Here is a 19578-nt window from a genome sequence, read left to right as displayed (position 1 = left end):
CTATCAAATGACCTGTGACTGACATCTAACCTCTGACTTTGATCTTTGACCTCCTCTGGTCTATCGCTGGTGTCGTGTTAAGGATGGGAGAACATCTGGGGACTTCTCTATTCTGGGAGAGGGGCCATGCAAATCTAAGTTTCTGTTTCACAGGGCTCTCTCTCAGTCAAACACAAGCATGCACTTACACACCCAATACTGCTCCACTGAAGTGTTGGCACGCTGGGTGTGTCTGGTTGGTCAACCAAGCATTGAGGCACACCAACCTTTTTGCTTCACACGATTTTATGATGAAATGATATGGATTATTCATCCTCAATGGGACTATTTCACCTGTATCTTTCTGATAAGGAGGATATTTGTAGACATGGGATGTTGGGAGAATTATGAAACTAGTTTGTAACCATTATTTCTTTGAGTTAGTAAAGAGGTTATACTTGGTGATGTTGTATAACAAGACCCTTAGTTCTGTGTTCAGAGGACCAGTGATGTGTTTCATTTCATGCAGGAGGTTTTTGTACGGCTCTAAATCACTGTGTGAACACACTTTTACTATTGAGATAGTGGTAACTCTGACAGTAGTAAACTGCTGCATCTTCAGCCTGGACTCCACTGATGGTCAGAGTGAAGTCCCTCTCAGACCCACTGCCACTGAATCTAGCAGGAATCCCATCTAGCAGTTTCTTTGCGTATTTTATCAGGAGTTTGGGAGCTTCTCCAGGTCTCTGTTGATACCAGAACGCACCCTCATTTCCACTATCCCATTTGCGCACTTCAGGGTTGGTTGTACAGGTCAGAGTGACGGGGTCTCCTGGAGAAAATGTCACTACAGGAGGCTGAGTCACAGTCACCTGACCTCTGGATCCTGAAGAGGAAAAATATTAATTAATCAACGAGTATAAAAACGAAATCATTTATATTTCATAATATAGAATCCATGTACATGTATTAATTGAGAGCCATTACAATGATTATAGAAGGTACTCAACAATATTCCATTTTCCATAGTAAGAGTTATAAACAACAGACCTTTGAGGCAGCAGCAGATCAGTGTCCAGATGAAGATGGTGATCAGAGTCATGGTTGTCCTGGTTTCTGCTGTGTTGATGGACAGATCTCAGTCCTGCAGTCTGAAACTCACAGGGCTATAAACACTTCCAGAGCACTGAAGCCTGAGCTGCCAATGCAAATCACCTCCTCTATGGAAATACCCTACCTCAGGACAGATGATGAAACTGTTAATCCAACACAATAATAATATTAAACATGGAAGGATATAGCTGACCTAAGTCTGTGGAAGACATGGAATTTAGTATTTAACATTTGTCAGATATATTTGATATCTCCAACATTTATATGTTATAGTCAAGAATGAAATAATCTGTATATATATGTGTGTGTGTGTGTTTTTTCACCTGCACATGTCACAGTATCTAACGAAGGTGGCGCCCCTCCTCGGTCGGGCGGCGCTCGCCGGTCGTCGTCGCCGGCGTATTAGCTGCCACCGATCGTTGTTTCTGTGTCTTTTGGTTTTGTCTGTCTATCCCGCACCTGTTTTGTGTTTGTCATTAGTGGGGGGTTATTTAGTGTGTATTTTCAGTTGGGGTTCTCGTGCGGGATTGTTTATTGTCCACTCAGGACAGTTGCGAGTGTAAACTGTTATTGTCCATTATATTGCCGGGCTGCGCCCCGTGCGCTTTTTTTTCAGTGCGCTTATTTTGGGAAGGTGTTTTCCCCTGGCGGACTTCGCCACGCGCCCTGTGCCCTACGGCTATTGCGTTTTGCTATTATTATTAAAACACAGTTGCTCCGGCCCTCTGTCTCCTGCTCCTGATTCCACATCTCCACTGGTCCTAGACAGCCGTGACAGAATCCCGCACCGTAATGGAGTCAGCAGGAGCAGAAGCACCGTCCATGGCTGAGCAGGTCTCTCAACACGCCAGCCTCCTCCACCGCCTAGGCTCGGCCATGGATCAGGTGTTGGCCCGGTTGGAGAACTGGGAGAGAGGTGCTTCCCCAGCTGGACCAGCTCCGGTCCCTCACCCTGCGCCCCTACACACACCCCCTGAAGCGGGCGCCGGTGGTATCCGGATTACTCCTCCCCGGGAGTTCGATGGGACGGCCGCTGGGTGCAAGGGGTTCTTGCTCCAATTGGAAATATACCTGGCGACCGTCCGCCCTTCCCCCTCTGACAAAGAGAGGGTGAGCGTCCTCGTCTCCTGTCTCACGGGTCGAGCCCTGGAATGGGCCAATGCGGTCTGGGATGGCCCAGACTCGGCTCGGGGCGACTACCCTGAGTTCACCCGCCGCTTCCGGGCGGTTTTCCATCATCCCCCGGAGGGCAGGGTGGCGGGTGAGCGGCTATTCCATTTGAGACAGGAGACGAGGAGCGCTCAGGATTTCGCCCTGGAATTCCGGACTCTCGCCGCTGGATCGGGGTGGACCGAGCGGGCCTTGATAGACCACTATAGGTGTAGCCTTCGTGAGGACGTCCGCCGGGAGCTGGCCTGTAGGGACAACGCCTCCACCCTAGACCAACTGGTGGATTTGTCCATTAGACTGGACAACCTGCTGGCTTCCCGGGGACGTTCCAGTCGGGGCCTGTTCGTTCCGCCTCCCAGTCCCCCCGCTCCACAGCCCATGGAGATAGGGGGGGCTGCGTCGAGGAGGACCGGAGGGGGGGGTCTCTCCTGCACCCGATGTGGACGCAGAGGACACACTGTGGACCGGTGCTGGAGTGGTCCCCCCGGGAGTTCGGAGGGCATGCAGAGCACTACTTCGACCCCCCAGGTGAGTCCGCACCAGCCACACCCAGAGCCCCCTGTCGACCACATGTACACCTCTGTTTGTTTTCCTGATTTTTCCCCTCACTTCCAGTATAAGGCACTAGTCGATTCAGGTGCAGCTGGGAGTTTTATGGACCGTGGGTTAGCGAAGAGGTTAGGGATTCCCCTGGTTCAGCTGGACCACCCCTTCCCCGTGCACGCCCTAGATAGTCGACCGCTAGGGTCAGGCCAAATAGGGGAGGTCACAGTGCCACTGGTTATACAGACGTGGGGGGGTCATGAGGAGCGTATCAGCCTGTTCCTCATTGACTCCCCAGCGTTTCCGGTGGTACTGGGAATCCCCTGGCTAGCCACGCACAACCCTCAGATTTCGTGGAGACAGAGGGCTCTTACGGGGTGGTCGAGGGCGTGCTCAGGTAGGTGCATAGGAGTTTCCATCGGTGCGACTACGGTGGAGAGTCCAGACCAAGTCTCCACCGTGCACATTCCCTCAGAGTATGCCGATTTGGCTATCGCCTTCAGTAAGACGAAGGCGACTCTATTATCCCCCCATCGACGATGGGATTGTGCGATAAACCTCCAGGCCGACGCGGTTCTTCCTAGGAGTCACGTGTATCCTCTGTCTCAGGAGGAGACAGTGGCTATGGATACATACGTCACTGAGTCCTTGAGACAGGGATACATTCGGCCATCTAAGTCCCCCGTCTCCTCAAGCTTTTTTTTCGTGAAGAAGAAGGAGGGAGGTCTGCGCCCGTGCATTGACTATAGAGGTCTAAATGCTATCACAGTGGGTTTCAGTTACCCGCTACCTCTCATTGCTACGGCAGTGGAGTCATTTCACGGGGCGCGCTTCTTCACGAAATTAGATCTCAGGAGCGCATATAACCTGGTGCGTATCCGAGATGGAGACGAGTGGAAAACATTTAGTACCACATCGGGCCATTATGAGTACCTCGTCATGCCGTATGGGTTAAAGAACGCTCCCGCTGTCTTCCAATCCTTTGTGGACGAGGTCCTTCGGGACATGCTCGGGCAGGGTGTGGTGGTGTACATCGATGACATCCTGATTTGCTATGCCACACGCGCCGAGCATGTGTCCCTGGTGCGTAAAGTGCTTGGGCGGCTGCTGGAGCATAACCTATACGTCAAGGCTGAGAAATGTGAGTTCTCCAAACGAGCCGTCTCATTTCTAGGATATCGCATTTCCACCTCGGGGGTGGAGGTGGAGTGTGACCGTGTGACGGCTGTGCGTAATTGGCCAACCCCAACCACTGTGAAGGAGGTGCAGAGGTTCTTGGGGTTCGCTAATTATTATCGGAGGTTTATCCGGGGTTTTGGCCAGGTGGCGGCTCCCATTACCTCACTGATGAAGGGGGGGGGCCAGTGCGGCTACGATGGTCAGCAGAGGCGGACAGAGCCTTCCATCATCTGAAGGTTCTGTTTACCAACGCACCCGTCCTGGCGCATCCGGACCCCTCCTTGCCATTCATAGTGGAGGTGGACGCGTCCGAGGCTGGGGTAGGAGCTGTGCTATCGCAGCGCTCGGGCGTTCCTCCGAAGCTCCGCCCATGTGCCTTCTTTTCTAAGAAGCTGAGCCAGGCGGAGCGCAACTATGATGTGGGGGACCGGGAGCTGTTAGCCGTGGTCAGGGCTTTGACGGTGTGGAGACATTGGCTTGAGGGGGCACGTCACCCTTTTCTCATCTGGACCGACCACCGTAACCTGGAGTATATTCGGGCAGCGAGGAGGCTTAATCCCCGTCAGGCAAGGTGGGCCATGTTTTTTACGAGGTTTCACTTTACCTCTCGTACATTCCAGGTTCCCGGAACCGGAAGGCGGACGCACTGTCGCGTCTCTACGACACCGAGGAGCGGACCATCGATCCTACTCCCATACTTCCAGCCTCCTGTCTGGTGGCACCGGTGGTATGGGAGGTGGATGCGGACATCGAGCGGGCGGGTCGGTCAGAACCCACTCCACCGCAGTGTCCCGTGGGCCTGAAATACGTTCCGCTTGGTGTTGCGATCGCCTGATCCGATGGTCCCACACTCTACCCTCCTCGGGTCATCCTGGGGTGGAACGGACAGTGCGGGGCCTGAAGGGAAGGTACTGGTGGCCCACCTTGGCTGAGGATGTTCGGCGTTATGTCTCTTCCTGTTCGGTATGCGCTCAGTGCAAGGCTCCGAGGCACCTGCCTTGAGGGAAATTACAGCCCCTCCCCGTTCCACAGCGGCCTTGGTCTCACCTCTCGGTGGATTTCCTCACGGATCTCCCGCCGTCCCAGGGGAATACGGCGATCCTGGTCGTTGTGGACAGGTTCTCTAAGTCCTGCCGTCTGCTCCCTTTGCCCGGTCTTCCTACGGCCCTGCAGACCGCGGAGGCCCTGTTCACCCATGTCTTCCGGCACTATGGGGTGCCCGAGGACATCGTATCTGATCGGGGTCCCCAGTTCACGTCCAGGGTGTGGAGATCGTTTATGGAGAGGCTGGGGGTCTCGGTCAGCTTGACCTCGGGGTTCCACCCCGAGAGTAATGGGCAGGTAGAGCGCATTAACCAGGATGTGGGCAGGTTCCTGCGGTTGTATTGCCGGGACCGGCCAGGGGAGTGGGCGCAGTTCGTGCCATGGGCCGAGATGGCCCAGAACTCTCAGCGCCACTCCTTTACCAACCTGTCACCCTTCCAGGTGGTATTGGGGTATCAGCCGGTCCTGGTGCCATGGCAACAGAGCTAGACGGAGGCTCCTGCGGTGGAGGCATGGGTGAAGCGCTCTCAGGAAACCTGGAATGGTGTCCAGGAGTGCCTAAGGAGGGCTGGTGAACGACACAAGGAGAGCGCTGACCGCCACCGCAGTGACGCCCCCGTGTATAATCCGGGGGACAGAGTCTGGCTCTCGACCCGGAACCTGCCTCTCCGCCTGCCCTGCCGGAAGCTGGGTCCGCGGTTTGTGGGGCCGTTCAAAGTCCTGAGGAGGATAAACGAGGTGTGTTACAGGTTACAACTCCCTTCATATTACCGCATTAACCCCTCGTTTCATGTGTCTCTCCTCAGGCCGGTGGTAGCTGGTCCACTGCAGGACGATGAGGTGCTGGAGGTCCCCCCGCCCCCCCTGGATATCGGGGGGGCCCCGGCGTACACAGTCCGAGACATCCTGGACTCCCGACGTCGGGTAGGGGGCCTGCAGTACCTCGTGGACTGGGAGGGGTACGGTCCGGAGGAGAGGTGCTGGGTTCCGGTGGCGGACATTCTAGATCCACCTATGCTACAAGAATTCCACCGTCGCCGTCCGGATCGGCCGGCGCCTCGCCCTCCGGTCAGGGGAGGGGTACTGTCACAGTATCTAACGAAGGTGGCGCCCCTCCTCGGTCGGGCGGCGCTCGGCGGTCGTCGTCGCCGGCCTATTAGCTGCCACCGATCGTTGTTTCTGTGTCTTTTGGTTTTGTCTGTTGTCGTGTCTTTGGGGGTACCATTAAACTGAAGACATGTTTATCAATTAGCTCCCTGTAATTATTATCACGCGATTAAACTGATTAATCGTTTAATTGTAATTAACTAGGAGATCGGGGCACCAAGGAAAATATTCAGATTACAAAGCTATAATTTTCCTAATATAACTTTCCTGTACTATAATATTATATTCTATTATAGTATAGGCCGATTATCTTCTGGTTTAAATGGTGTATTTTACCTCGAGTCCAGTCTCATTCCAAACGTCGTAAATTGTTGTATCTGCACGAACCCAGTCTTTACTAAAATCATCCATACATCAATTGTCTTAAAATCATTTATTTACTACACTAAGTAATTAACAGAAAACATACAAACAGTAATTATCGTCACACAGGATTGGTATAGTAATGTGCGCTAATGGCTAACAGGCATGGCTGGTCTGTTAGACAATGGGTCATAAACGGTCAGCTGAGAATGCACACCTACAGAGTTCATTAATATTAACAATTGACAATTGAAGGCTCACTCATTCGGGAACAATTGCAATCAATATATATTTACGCTCAGTGTGTCATTCTGATTCTTGTTGGAGAGTTCGGTTCTGTTGGGGAGGTTTTTGTCCGCGTTCTCTCTCTCTCTCTCTCTCTCTCTCGGTTAGAATGGATCTTTCAGAGCGACATTCATTAATGTCGTCATAGAATGGATGTTTCGTTGGTCTTCGCGTTCGATGATATAATTTACTTAGCTGCAGACTAATAATTAATATCAAAGACTTGTTCTTATTCTGTCGGTCTCGATAGTCTAAAAGTTAACCACGTGGTATGGTTCACTTTCAGTAGAGGAATTAGATGGTAAAACCTATTGACCATGGAGTGGAGGCCTCGTCTGGGGAAATGTAAATCAGGGGGTGTTTTATAGTGCCCATAGAACAGGCTTGTCAAATGACGCCTGGTCCTGTCTGTGTCCCTGGGGGGCGGGCCGATGACTGAGTTAAACTTGGTACAGAAATACAATTCTATCACATTAACATCAGTACATAGCATCTCAATGTTTTACAAATAGCTTTATCCTTATTAATACATTTTATACAACCATTATGATGCAAGTCTCAAGCTGAGGCTATTATATAAACAGTTTTATGGTAATATGGCTATATTGTCTCTTCTGAGTATCACAAAATTGTACCAAGTGGATCAGTTCGTAGCTGGATTCTTCACCAATCTTCCATACCTTCTCCAGAACACACATGTCGCTCGGTTCTCCAATTCTATGAGTTGGAAGAATTTCCTTTGTCTCTCTATGAAACATGTGGTAGGAGATTCTCCTCTTAGGGTTTTTACAACCCTTTCACACAGGGCCTGGGTTGGGGGGAAGGTAGGTTGGGTGGTGGTGCAAAAGGGAGGGGGTCAACTGTCCTCCCTGTACCAAAAGAGGCCAACGTCATGACACTGTCTATCCCGCACCTGTTTTGTGTTTGTCATTAGTGGGGGGTTATTTAGTGTGTATTTTCAGTTGGGGTTCTCGTGCGGGATTGTTTATTGTCCACTCAGGACAGTTGCGAGTGTAAACTGTTATTGTCCATTATATTGCCGGGCTGCGCCCCGTGCGCTTTTTTTTCAGTGCGCTTATTTTGGGAAGGTGTTTTCCCCTGGCGGACTTCGCCACGCGCCCTGTGCCCTACGGCTATTGCGTTTTGCTATTATTATTAAAACACAGTTGCTCCGGCCCTCTGTCTCCTGCTCCTGATTCCACATCTCCACTGGTCCTAGACAGCCGTGAAAACATGGTGTTGTTTACAGACAATCAGTGGTAGGGTTGAATGTGTGTTGTGTAGAGAGTTACAGGTGTGTGTAAAGTGCAAGGGGTTTTTGTGCGGCCGTTCATTGAGTCTGTATCACTGTGGTAGACTTTTGGTGGAGGCACCAAACTCATCGTTGACTGTAAGTACAAGAGATTATTCATTATTATAATATATTTATTTTAACATTTATTAAGTCCCAAAAAGTGATAATTAAGAACAATTTGTAGATTTGGAAGTTTAATTTATTTAATTCAGATTATTTGCAATGTTTCCATATGCGCTGATGATCATTCAAGGACAAAAACGTAATCTACCAAATATCTGTAACAATAGTTTTAGTGTTTGATGTTTTTAAAAACACTAAACCAGTTTAGCAGGATTATTAAGCATGTTATATTGTAAGCATGTAAGTTTAATATCTATACTGTAATTTAACACATCACTGACTGTAGTGTGTGGTCACGCTTCATAGATGTTATTGGAGGGAAGTGAAAGAGTCTGTAGAATATATATAAAAACAACCTGCCATTTTCACAGACACAATTTTATTTTATACAGTATCAGATTTGTTTCTTCATATTAAAGTTGTTGAAAGTTCTTCAAGGTTCTTGTCCAGTTTAACCCTTACATGTCATCTCTCCTTTCCCCCTCATCCTCTCTCTCCTAGTGGGTGTGGTACGTCCCTCCCTGACCGTCCTACTCCCCTCCAGTGAAGAGCAGGACCAGGGGAATGTGGTCCTAGCGTGCCTGGCCAACAAGGGCTTCCCAGAGGGCTGGAAGCTGGGTTGGAGGCTGGGGGTCGGGGGGGCCTTGCAGGGCAGCCAGAGCCTGGAGGTCCTGGAGAAGGACGGTCACTACAGCTGGAGCAGCAGCCTCACCCTCCCCACTGACCAGTGTTGGAAGGCTGGCTCAGTTACCTGTGAGGCCACCCTAAAGGACCAGACCCCCATCACTCACACACTGGAGCCACACCACTGTTCCCAGTAGACACCCTGTACACAGAGAACACCTACCTATCTGCCATTCTATCATTCTAAATATCTATCTAGAGCTTCAGCTCTGGTCATCAATCTGGGACTCTGTGTCTTTAAATCTGTACCTGTGTTTTATTGCTTTTGCTTTTAGATTGGAAATGTTAACAAAATAAAATGCTTTGTTTTAATGTCGAACAAGGTGTCCCTGATTTGTATTATAAAATAAATATAAGTGAACATCTGTGAACTTGTGGTTGTTAAACAAAGACTAAACTGCTCTGTAACAACATGGACATTAGAAGGTTGGTAGGGGTGAGGGAGGGTGAGGGAGGGTGGGTAGTGGGTAGAACACCTTTGGACAGTGAATATCTGGGGACAGGACCAGAACCACATCATCTGACCATTATAGACATGGGAGGGTTATAGGATATATCTGTTGGTTTTGATCATGACTAAACTATGTGGTGAGTTTGAGATTCATTTGTGAGTTGCAACCAGATGTTCTGTATGGTGGTAAAATAGTGGTTATTTATGCTTGGTGATGTCATATAACCAGGACCTGAGTTGTGTTCAGTGAACCAGTGTTTTATGTCATACTCTTGCTCCTCAACACCTGCAGTAGGTTCTAATGTACAGCAGTACAGTCTATGTGCAGTCTGACTGAGGGAGGTTTTTGTACAAGTCTAAATCACTGTGCCTCCATAATCACCCATACCATAGTAATCTCCTGCATCTTCAGCTTGGACATCAGTGATTGTAAGAGTGTAGTCAGTACCTGATCTACTGCCACTGAATCTAGATGGTGTTCCAGACTAATGGGTTTTTACTGTATAGATGAGGAGTTTAGGAGCCTGTCCAGGTTTCTGCAGGTACCAGCTCATGTCATCACCAATACCGGTTGAACTTGCAACAGCACTGATACACACTCTCTCCCAGACGAACAGACTTTGATTCATGAGCTTGATTCAGTACACGTTGTGCAGATGACTCTGATGACAACCAGGATATATATCTACAGGCACTACCCATTCTAATCCATTTACCATACAACCAGGATATATATCTACTGGGACTACCCATTCTAATCCATTTACCATACAACCAGGATATATATCTACTGGCACTACCCATTCTAATCCATTTGTCATACAACCAGGATATATATCTACAGGCACTACCCATTGTAATCCATTTACCATACAACCAGGATGTTTATCTACTGTGACAACCCATTCTAATCCATTTATCATACAACCAGGATATATATCTACTGGCACTACCCATTCTAATCCATTTACCATACAACCAGGAAGTTTATCTACTGGGACTACCCATTCTAATCCATTTACCATACAACCAGGATATATATCTACAGGCACTACCCATTCTAATCCATTTACCATACAACCAGGATATATATCTACAGGCACTACCCATTCTAATCCATTTCCCATACAACCAGGATATATATCTACAGACACTACCCATTCTAATCCATTTATCATACAACCAGGATATATATCTACAGACACTACCCATTCTAATCCATTTATCATACAACCAGGATATATTTCTACAGACATTACCCATTCTAATCCATTTATCATGCAACCAGAATATATATCTACAGACACTACCCATTCTAATCCATTTATCATACAACTAGGATATATATCTACAGACATTACCCATTCTAATCCATTTATCATACAACCAGGATGTATATCTACTGACCATACCCATTCTAATCCATTTATCATACAACCAGGATGTATATCTACAGGCACTACCCATTCTAATCCATTTACCATACAACCAGGATATATATCTACAGGCACTACCCATTCTAATCCATTTACCATACAACCAGGATATATATCTACAGGCACTACCCATTCTAATCCATTTCCCATACAACCAGGATATATATCTACAGACACTACCCATTGTAATCCATTTATCATACAACCAGGATATATATCTACAGACACTACCCATTCTAATCCATTTATCATACAACCAGGATATATTTCTACAGACATTACCCATTCTAATCCATTTATCATGCAACCAGAATATATATCTACAGACACTACCCATTCTAATCCATTTATCATACAACCAGGATGTATATCTACTGACCATACCCATTCTAATCCATTTACCATACAACCAGGATGTAAACAAGTTTGTCCCGCATCCCCTTTGCTATTTGCTCTCTCTCTTGAAGCGCTGGCACAAAGCATACGTAAACATTCTGCATCCTCACATATAAATATCTAATAAACTGAACAATCTATTTCTCTATATTCAGATGACATACTGTTCTATGTTGCAAGTGCTCAGATATCCCTCCAGCCAATAATGTCTATTTTCACAGCATTCAGCTCATGGTCTGGTTACAAGATCAACTGGTCTAAATCAGCTCTACTACCTCTTAACTCAGCTATGGGAAGTGTTCAACTACCACCCATGATACCAGGGAAGAAACAAACCACCTACTTAGGCATTACCATATCCCAATCTATTGACACTACATTCAGGAAGAACTACTTAGAAACCTTTGAAAATATCTAAAAAGCTATAAAAAGGTGATGGCCACTTCTTTGCATGCGAGAATCTCAATTATTCAAATGAATGTCCTCCCATGTATCAATTTTATGAGTTCCATGTTACCACTGCTTCCTCCTATAGACTATTGGGCTAAACTTGACTCTGTCATAAAGAAGTTCATTTGGGGGAGAAAGAGACTGTCACGAATTTCCCCGGTACTGTTGCTCATTCTGTGCACCAGCTCCCGACGTCTACGTCACCGGCCTCTAGAAATCACTGAACTGTCTCATTACGCACACCTGATTCCAATTCCCCTGATTAGTAATGGTATATATGTGCCCTCTGTTCACCAATGTCTTGTGGGTTATTGTTCCCATTGGTCTTGTGAGTACATGTGGTTTGGCTTTCGTGCTGTGTGTATTGTGTACTTGTTATTACGGGACTCTTCTCCTGTATTTATTAGAGGTTTAAACTCGCTCTTTTGTTTGGGTTACATCCCTGTGTTTTTGTATATGTGTTTGTTTTGGGCTTCATCCCTGTGCCTTTTCATGGCATGTTATATTTTTCGGTGGAGTATTAAAAACCCCTATTACATTATCCTGCACCTGTCTTCAATAATTTATACCACAGAGACCACAGATTAAATATGCAACACCACAGACAACAAAAGCATCAGGTGGACTTATTGTTTGGACCCATTATAGCATACTCGGTAAATGTGTGGAAAGCTACAGAGAAGCATATGAGATCTAATCTTAAATGGAATGCTTAGTGTGTTAGAAACCATTTGTATCAGATTCTTGGTCTAAGAAGGGTGTTTATACTTTCAAAGACATATTATATGTGAATGGACTCCTCAGTTTCCAGGAAATCCACCAGTGTTTTAATGTCCCAGGTTCATCATTTCTTCTTTACCTTCAACTCCGCCTATCCACGCCAGCCTATGGGGTCCCCTGGGGAGCAGAACTAGCAGTACACCCATTGGTCAAACTTCCAACGGACAGACGCCCCTCAAAAGGAGTTGTTTCTGATATCTATAGTCAATTAATTCTTGCAGCCAAAAGCCATTTTGTCTATCCACTGTATTGGAAAATGATTTTAGACTTTCTGACTGACAAATAAATTGGGAGACAGTATGGAAAAATATATTTGGATCATCTAGAAACCCCAATCATTGAAACATTTGCCATAGAATTGGTACTTTTCAGCATGTGCTGTGGAAATGCCCAGGGGTGGTTGCATTCTGGGGGAAAGTCAACAATGTCATCTCTGTACTTAGATAAAATACTGCCATTAGATCCAATAGGGATGTTGCTTTGTGATGACTCTGATTGGCACTTGTCAGAACACCAACAGAGAGTGTGGTTGGCAGGAACCACAGTTGCTAAGAAAATTATTGTACAAAAGTGGATTCCACCTCATCAGTTAGCATTGCAACAATGGCTGCTCACATTTAAGGAAATTGTACTTATGGAGCTCTCCACGGCCAGGATCCATAGGGCCGAGGTGTCCACTGGACACATGGAAAAAAGCAGCAGGGGATATTTCTGAACCCTTAACCAACGGGCCTTACGTCCATGAATGTGTATCAGTGATTTGTTACTACTATATATGAGCTATATGATGTATTGTTCAGTAGATATACTATGTAACATTCATTTATTTGACATGCTATCAGATTGCCGGTGGGGAGTGGGGAGTGGGGGGGGTTTAAAAAATATATATCTATAAATGTATTGTATGAATCCTATGAATTGAAATAATAACTTGATGTAAAAAAACAGGTGGCAACAAGAGTTTTCTGATTGGTTGTATCTTAATCACACTCCTCCCACTCGCTCTTTCTCTTCTCTTGGAACCATATGCCCAGCAGCTTGTAGCCGAGCACGGATAATACGACAAACTTTAACCAAACCAAATATTGTACCAGGATTTAAAAAAATGTTGCCCCCCTTTTTGTCCCCAATTTCATCATATCCAATCTCGATCTTGTCTCATCGCTACAACTCCCCAACGGGCTCGGGAGAGGCGAAGTTCGAGTCATGCGTCCTCCGAAACATGACCCTACAAACCACACTCCTTAACAACCGCCAGCTTAACCAATGTGTTGGTGGAAACACCGTTCAACTGACGACGAAGTCAGCCTGCAGGCGCCCATCCTGCCACAAGGAGTCGCTAGAGCGCGAGAGGAGCCAAGTAAAGCCCCCCCGGCCAAACCCTCTCCTAACCTGGAAGACACTTGGCCAATTGTGCGCCGCCCTACGGGACTCCCGGTTGGTTGTGACACAGCCTGGGATTGAACCTGGGTCTGTAGTGACGCTTGTTTCACGCTTGATTTATTGCTTGTTTACTTGACGATAACATTTTGGTTTGATTTGTGTTTGTGTAGGCTACACAGCCGAAAATCAACAAGTTCAACATGGCGCGACGACAACAATGTTTGCCCATCTTCATAACCACTATGAAGCTTTTCTGAATGAAAATAACGTTGTGACAGATCTCCTAGTTACGGGATACAGAGAAAATACATCGCTTTAGACTCCAGTGAGTTAAGGAACGGTAATGTGCTGTAAAGCCCTAAACTTACTGGCATAGATGCAAGGTGCAACCTTTCATATCTGACCTATGACCTTGCAAGGTTAGACATATCACCTGGAGGTGAATGTTGTCCTCTGACTGATGTCTAGTTTACTCAGGGTTAGGTCTGGGAGATGCCCCAGTGCGGTACAGGACAGGTACTGGTAGAGGCATTTGGAGGTTGTGTGTGTTTCTGAGCATGTGACTCTAAAACTGTTGACCTTTGCCACTGTCTGACCTGTCAGTGACCCTGGAGGTATTCTAGACTGGGATGAAGGACTTCCATCTGGCTCAGTGGTGATTCCTGATAGATTCATGATGAAACTGGATCAGTGTTGAATCATGATGAATCTGGCTCAGTGCTGATTCCTGATGAATTCCTGATGAATCTGGCTCAGTGGTGATTCCTGATGAATTCATGATGATTCTTCAGATGTACATCACTAGTTATCTAATACTTCCTCATGCCATTCTAGTGGGCACTAGGGATGTAAAATTTGACCTTACAAAATGGTGCTCTTGTCAACTAGTCTCTTTGGCAAGAAAACTAAAAGCTGACTACAGTAAAGTGACAGGCAGTCTGGTGGCATGTTGGGGTTGAACTCACTCTCTTCCCTGGGAACTGACCTCTGACTTTCTAATCTTTGACCTTTACCAGTCTGTCTGATGACCTGTGTCCAACCTCTTCCTGTGCACACCACATAAGATTAGTGCAGTGAACTATAAAATGACCTGTGACTGACATCTAACGTCTGACTTTGATCTTTGACCTCCTCTGGTCTAGAGCTGGTGTCGTGTTAAGGATGGGAGAACATCTGGGGACTGTTCTATTCTGGGAGAGGGGCCATGCAAATCTAAGTTTCTGTTTCACAGGGCTCTCTCTCTGTCACACACAGTCATGCACTTACACACCAAATACTGCTCCACGGAAGTGTTGGCCAGCTGTGTGTGTCTGTTTGGTCAACCAAGCATTGAGGCACACCAACCTTTTTGCTTCACACATGATTTTATGTTGACATGATATGGATTATTCATCCTCAATGAGACTATTTCACCTGTATCTTTCTGATAAGGAGGATATTTGTAGATATGGGAGGTTGGGAGAGTTATGAAACTAGTTGGTAACCATTATTTCTTTGAGTTAGTAAAGAGGTTATACTTGGTGATGTCGTATAACAAGACCCTTAGTTCTGTGTTCAGAGGACCAGTGATGTGTTTCATTTCATGCAGGAGGTTTTTGTACGGCTCTAAATCAGTGTGAACACACGTTTACTATTGAGATAGTGGAAACTCTGACAGTAGTAAACTGCTGCATCTTCAGCCTGGACTCCACTGATGGTCAGAGTGAAGTCCCTCTCAGACCCACTGCCACTGAATCTAGCAGGAATCCCATCTAGCCGTGTCTTTACGTATTTTATCAGGAGTTTGGGAGCTTCTCCAGGTCTCTGTTGATACCAGAACGCACACTCATTTCCATCACTCCATTTTTGCACTTTATGGTTGGTTGTACAGGTCAGAGTGGAAAAATATGAATTAATCAACAAGTATAAATAACAGAATTTATATTTCATAATATTTTATGCAGGTACATTTATTAATTGAGAGCCATTTCAATGATTATAGAAGGTACTCAACAACATGTCATTTTCCATTGTAAGAGTTATAAACAACAGACCTTTGAGGCAGCAGCAGATCAGTGTCCAGATGAAGATGGTGATCAGAGTCATGGTTGTCCTGGTTTCTGTTGTGTTGATGGACAGATCTCAGTCCTGCAGTCTGAAACTCACAGGTCTATAAACACTCCCAGAGCACTGAAGCCTGAGCTGCCAATGCAAATCACCTCCTCTATGGAAATACCCTACCTCAGGGCAGATGATGAAACTGTTAATGCATTGACATAAACACTATAATCTTAAACATTGAATACAATATCTTACCTAAATCTGTGGAAGAATTTAGTATTTAACATTTGTCAGGTATATTTGATATCTCCAACATTTATATTTTATAGTCAAGGATGAAATAATCTGTATGTGTGTTTTTTCACCTGTATATGGTATTGTTGACAGACAATCAGCGGTAGGGTTGAATGTGTGTTGTGTAGAGAGTTACTGGTGTGTGTAATGTGCAGGGGGTTTTTGTACGGCCGTTCAATGAGTCTGAATCACTGTGGTGGACTTTTGGTGGAGGCACCAAACTCATCGTTGACTGTAAGTACAAGAGAGCCATCATTATTATAATAGATTTATTTTAACATTTATTAAATCCCAAAAAGTGATAATTAAGAACAATTTGTAGATTTGGAAGTTTAATTTATTTAATTCTGATTATTTGCAATGTTTCCATATACGCTGATGATCATTCAAGGACAAAAACATAATCTACCAAACTCTGTAACAATAGTTTTAGTGTTTGATGTCTTTAAAAACACTAAACCAGTTTAGCAGGATTATTAAGCATGTTATATTGTAAGCATGTAAGTTTAATATCTATACTGTAATTTAACACATCACTGACTGTAGTGTGTGGTCACGCTTCATAGATGTTATTGGAGGGAAGTGAAAGAGTCTGTAGAATATATATAAACAACCTGCCATTTTCACAGACACAATTTTATTTTATACAGTATCAGATTTGTTTCTTCACATTAAAGTTGTTGAATTACGTTTTGCAAGGTTCTTGTCCAGTTTAACCCTTACATGTCATCTCTCCAATCCCCCTCATCCTCTCTCTCCTAGTGGGTGTGGTACGTCCCTCCCTGACCGTCCTACTCCCCTCCAGTGAAGAGCAGGACCAGGGGAATGTGGTCCTAGCGTGCCTGGCCCACAAGGGCTTCCCGGAGGGCTGGAAGCTGGGTTGGAGGCTGGGGGCCGGGGGGGCCTTGCAGGGCAGCCAGAGCCTGGAGGTCCTGGAGAAGGACGGTCACTACAGCTGGAGCAGCAGCCTCACCCTCCCCACTGACCAGTGTTGGAAGGCTGGCTCAGTCACCTGTGAGGCCACCCTAAAGGACCAGACCCCCATCACTCACACACTGGAGCCACACCACTGTTCCCAGTAGACACCCTGTACACAGAGAACACCTACCTATCTGTCATTCTATCATTCTAAATATCTATCTAGAGCTTCAGCTCTGGTCATCAATCTGGGACTCTGTGTCTTTAAATCTGTACCTGTTTTATTGCTTTTGCTTTTAGATTGGAAATGTTAACAAAATAAAATGCTTTGTATTAATGTCAAACAAGGTGTCCCTGATTTGTATTATAAAATAAATATAAGTGAACATCTGTGATCTTGTGGTTGTTTAACAAAGACTAAACTGCTCTGTAACAACATGGACATTAGAAGGTTGGTAGGGGTGAGGGAGGGTGAGGGAGGGTGGGTAGTGGGTAGAACACCTTGGGACAGTGAATATCTGGGGACAGGAGCAGAACCACATCTGACCATTATAGACATGGGAGGGTTATAGGATATATCTGTTGGTTTTGATCATGACTAAACTATGTGGTGTGTTTGAGATTCATTTGTGAGTTGTAACCAGATGTTCTGTATGGTGGTAATTTAGTGGTTATTTATGCTTGGTGATGTCATATAACCAGGATCTGAGTTGTGTTCAGTGAACCAGTGTTTCATGTCATAGTCTGTTGCTCCTCAACACCTGCAGTAGGTTCTAATGTACAGCAGTACAGTCTCTGTGCCTCCATATACACCCATACCATAGTAATATCCTGCATCTTCAGCTTGGACATCAGTGAGAGTAAGAGAGTCAGTACCTGATCTACTGCCACTGAATCTAGATGGTGTTCCAGACTGAAGGGTTTTTACTGTATAGATGAGGAGTTTAGGAGCCTGTCCAGGTTTCAGCAGGTACCAGCTCATGTCATCACCAATACCTGAACCTCCTGTAGCACTGAGAGACAGTCTTCCCAGACTGACAGACTTTGCTTCGTCAGCTTGATTCAGGAAACAATTCGTCAGCTTGATTCAGGAAACAATTTGCAGATGACTCTGAAATAAAATAATGGATAATTGTATTTGATTAGTCACAATAATCCAAATAAAGGCTTTGAAAACTTGTACAAACAGTGGCAAACTAGAAGCTGTCTGAATACGACCGTTCAGAAAGGTCCGAGACGTTCTCTCCCTGAGTCAGGAACCCCAGCGTTATCAGCGATATCATCTTCATCGTTTTCATCATCATAATCTGTGGCTCTGAGAGGAGTGAGCAGACTGGACCCAATGCTGCTAACACTGAAGTCGTAAAGTGTCTGGACCAGTGAGATCTCAACATCTATACAAAACACCACTCTATAGGCTGCTGGGTGTGTGAAACAGAGAAAGGGAAGGAGAGAGAGAGACAGAGACAGAAAGACAGACAGAGAGTAAGAGAGTGACTTATAACTCTCATATCTGTTATTTTGCTGTTAGCCATGAGTCATTCCATCCTAAGGGGAATTTCAATCAAAGGATGATAACTACAGAGACATAGGCACAACCCAAAATCCAAGTTTGTCAGACATATTATACCTACATACCTACATATACCTACAGTCTTATGTAAAACTGAGTCCAAAATCCATTTGATTTCAGGATGAACCTCCCACTGGTATGCCCTTTGATCACTCGGCTAAGCATGCCTCTCCTTAATGTCAATATGCCTTCTCCATTGCTGTTCTGGTTAGTGTTTATTGGCTTATTTCACTGTAGAGCCTCTAGCCCTGCTCATTATACCTTATCCAACCTCTCAGTTCCTCCACCCACACATGCTATGACATCTTCTGGTTTCAATGATGTTTCTAGAGACAATATCTCTCTCACTATCACTAAATGCCTAGGTTTACCTCCTCTGTACTCACATCCCACCATACCTTTGTCTGTACATTATACCTTGAAGCTATTTTATCGCCCCCAGAAACCTGCTCCTTTTTCTCTCTATTCTGGACGTCACAGACGACCAATTCTTATAGCTTTTAGCCGTACCCTCATACTTATTCTTCTCTGCTCCTCTGGGGATGTAGAGGTGAATCCAGGCCCTGCAGTGCCTGGCTCCACTCCTACTCCCCAGGCGCTCTCTTTGATGACTTCTGTAACCGTAATAACCTTGGTTTCATGCATGTTAACATTAGAAGCCTCCTCCCTAAGTTTGTTTTATTCACTGCTTTAGCACACTCCGCCAACCCGGATGTCCTAGCTGTGTCTGAATCTTGGCTTAGGAAGTCCACCAAAAACTCTGAAATCTTCATCCCTAACTACAACGTTTTCAGACAAGATAGAACGACCAGAGGGGGCGGTGTTGCAATCTACTGCAGAGATAGCCTGCAGAGTTCTGTCCTGCTATCCAGGTCTGTACCCAAACAATTTGAACTTCTACTTTTAAAAATCCACCTCTCCAAAAACAAGTCTCTCACCGTTGCCGCCTGCTATAGACCCCCCTCGGCCCCTA

At 45.9% G+C, this 19578-nt stretch overlaps 3 gene segments (V, D, J or C); 2 read left to right on the top strand and 1 right to left on the bottom strand.

Moving 5' to 3' along the window:
• Window positions 1-379: 379 nt before the first annotated feature.
• Window positions 380-1135, bottom strand: LOC106574479 (probable non-functional immunoglobulin kappa variable 6D-41). The segment is given in 2 exon segments: window positions 380-865; window positions 1030-1135. Coding segments are annotated over 2 exon segments (387 nt in total).
• A 4907-nt stretch (window positions 1136-6042) lies between these two features.
• Window positions 6043-9203, top strand: LOC106574567 (immunoglobulin kappa constant-like). The segment is given in 3 exon segments: window positions 6043-6096; window positions 8140-8173; window positions 8702-9203. Coding segments are annotated over 3 exon segments (408 nt in total).
• A 5069-nt stretch (window positions 9204-14272) lies between these two features.
• Window positions 14273-17422, top strand: LOC106574569 (immunoglobulin kappa constant-like). The segment is given in 3 exon segments: window positions 14273-14296; window positions 16243-16348; window positions 16877-17422. Coding segments are annotated over 3 exon segments (450 nt in total).
• Window positions 17423-19578: the final 2156 nt, after the last annotated feature.

Source organism: Salmo salar, chromosome ssa16 (genome assembly GCF_905237065.1).
Source record: "Salmo salar chromosome ssa16, Ssal_v3.1, whole genome shotgun sequence".
In the NCBI taxonomy this organism is placed as follows: Eukaryota; Metazoa; Chordata; class Actinopteri; order Salmoniformes; family Salmonidae; genus Salmo; species Salmo salar.
The sequence above is the reverse complement of the archived record's forward strand: the minus strand, read 5'-3'. Positions and strand labels throughout refer to the sequence as shown.